General features: G+C 35.4%; 2 protein-coding genes across 6 annotated transcripts in view; one reads left to right on the forward strand and one right to left on the reverse strand.

Annotated features, from left to right (window-relative positions):
• LOC108571985 (CCR4-NOT transcription complex subunit 2) overlaps positions 1-1,324 on the forward strand; it is a 4,497-nt gene that overhangs the window by 1,841 nt on the left and 1,332 nt on the right. For 3 of the 5 annotated variants that reach the window (XM_017934155.1, XM_017934157.1, XM_017934156.1), the window contains 3 exons: positions 143-205; positions 318-796; positions 958-1,178. In XM_017934155.1, the coding sequence (XP_017789644.1) occupies positions 471-796; positions 958-1,178 (547 nt within the window). In that variant the 5' untranslated portion in view covers positions 143-205; positions 318-470. The remainder of the gene's footprint in view (positions 1-142; positions 206-317; positions 797-957; positions 1,179-1,324) is intronic. The other 2 variants (XM_017934158.1, XM_017934159.1) reach the window with 2 other exon arrangements.
• The window catches only part of LOC108571984 (malonyl-CoA decarboxylase, mitochondrial-like), an 8,231-nt gene continuing 7,932 nt past the window's right edge, over positions 1,026-1,324 (reverse strand). Inside the window, exon 10 of the mRNA XM_017934154.1 lies at positions 1,026-1,065. Coding sequence (XP_017789643.1) covers positions 1,026-1,065 — 40 coding nt within the window. The remainder of the gene's footprint in view (positions 1,066-1,324) is intronic.

Below are 1,324 nucleotides of genomic sequence, written 5' to 3' on the forward strand. Positions count from 1 at the left end.
ACAATTATCTATTTACATAAGTACATTTAGAAGTAAATAAATATTTCACATGTAATAATATAGATTATATACATATGTATAATTTTTGGAAGTAATGCTTAGATAGCATCTTCATGAAAATAAATTCTTCACTTGCCAATAGGTCCATTCTCATTTCCTGTCTTCGATTTTGATATGACCATTGCTGTGGTGCTGCGATAAAGAGGTAAAAATTAAATAAATATAGTTGGTATTTAAAAATGAAAACAAGTTTTCCATAGTAATTAATAGCACATTATTTCTGCTATAAAGTTTTTGTCTTTACCTCATCATTACAGGTTGCTACTAGGAGTTATTGTCATGGATTTTCCTGAGTTCCATGAAATTGAACAACTTACAAGTGATGCAATAAAAAACAAGTGATTGTGATAATTGACATAAAAGTGTGTTGGTGTGCCCTAGCAGGTACTTTGTAGTGGAGCCAGCAGGCTATGGCCAACCTGAACTTTGAGCAGCCACCACGCAGTATTGCGAACACAAGCCTTACATCGCGCACGGGTGGTGGGGGGGGCTTAAATTCGTCGACCCTTATGGGTCATGTCACACCTACCTCGGGCATGTTCTCAGGGTCATCTGCAAGTACTTCAAGTTCAGCTAACTCTGCGGTAGTAGTTACTAACGTTTACCCTGGAGCATCAGGAGCAGGAGGTGGACAAAATAGTCATCAACCTCAACAGCAACAGCTCTCTCCTATGGGCAGCAGAGGACTGTTTGGGCAGAGAGCTTTTACAGATAGACGTACGATGCCTGCTCTTGGGTTAGTTCCCCATTCCAAGTAGTTAGAACAATTTTTTATGTATTTGTTACAATATATAAGTGTTATGGTATTATTTGTTATAATATAATATGTTTTGTTGTATACCTGTTGTATGGTAACAATTCATATAAAAAAATTAAAATGTTAATACAAATTTATAGAACCTCGAATCCAATGGGTAGCATGGGCACTTTTGGAATACCTCAAAGTCGTAATTACGGATCTCAAATCAATAATTTTCACTCTGTTTTTGGCAGTGGAGGAGGTGGAGATACAAGTACTCCTCCATTGTTGGATCTGTCTGAGTTTCCTTCATTAACAAACAGAGGACAGGGTGATTCTATGCCACAACCTAGTCCTATGCCAGGGAAACAACCTTATGGTTTGTATTAATAATAATTTAAGTATTAAAGTGAATACACAACAAGTGTTCAAATAGTTTAATATAAGTTACTTCCTTATTTTAAAAAAATGTATGCAATCAAATTCATTACTTGAATAAATGTGATAATTAAAGTTGCATATAAT

The sequence above is a fragment of the Habropoda laboriosa genome, unplaced genomic scaffold (genome assembly GCF_001263275.1).
Source record: "Habropoda laboriosa isolate 0110345459 unplaced genomic scaffold, ASM126327v1 scaffold67, whole genome shotgun sequence".
Classification (NCBI taxonomy): domain Eukaryota; kingdom Metazoa; phylum Arthropoda; class Insecta; order Hymenoptera; family Apidae; genus Habropoda; species Habropoda laboriosa.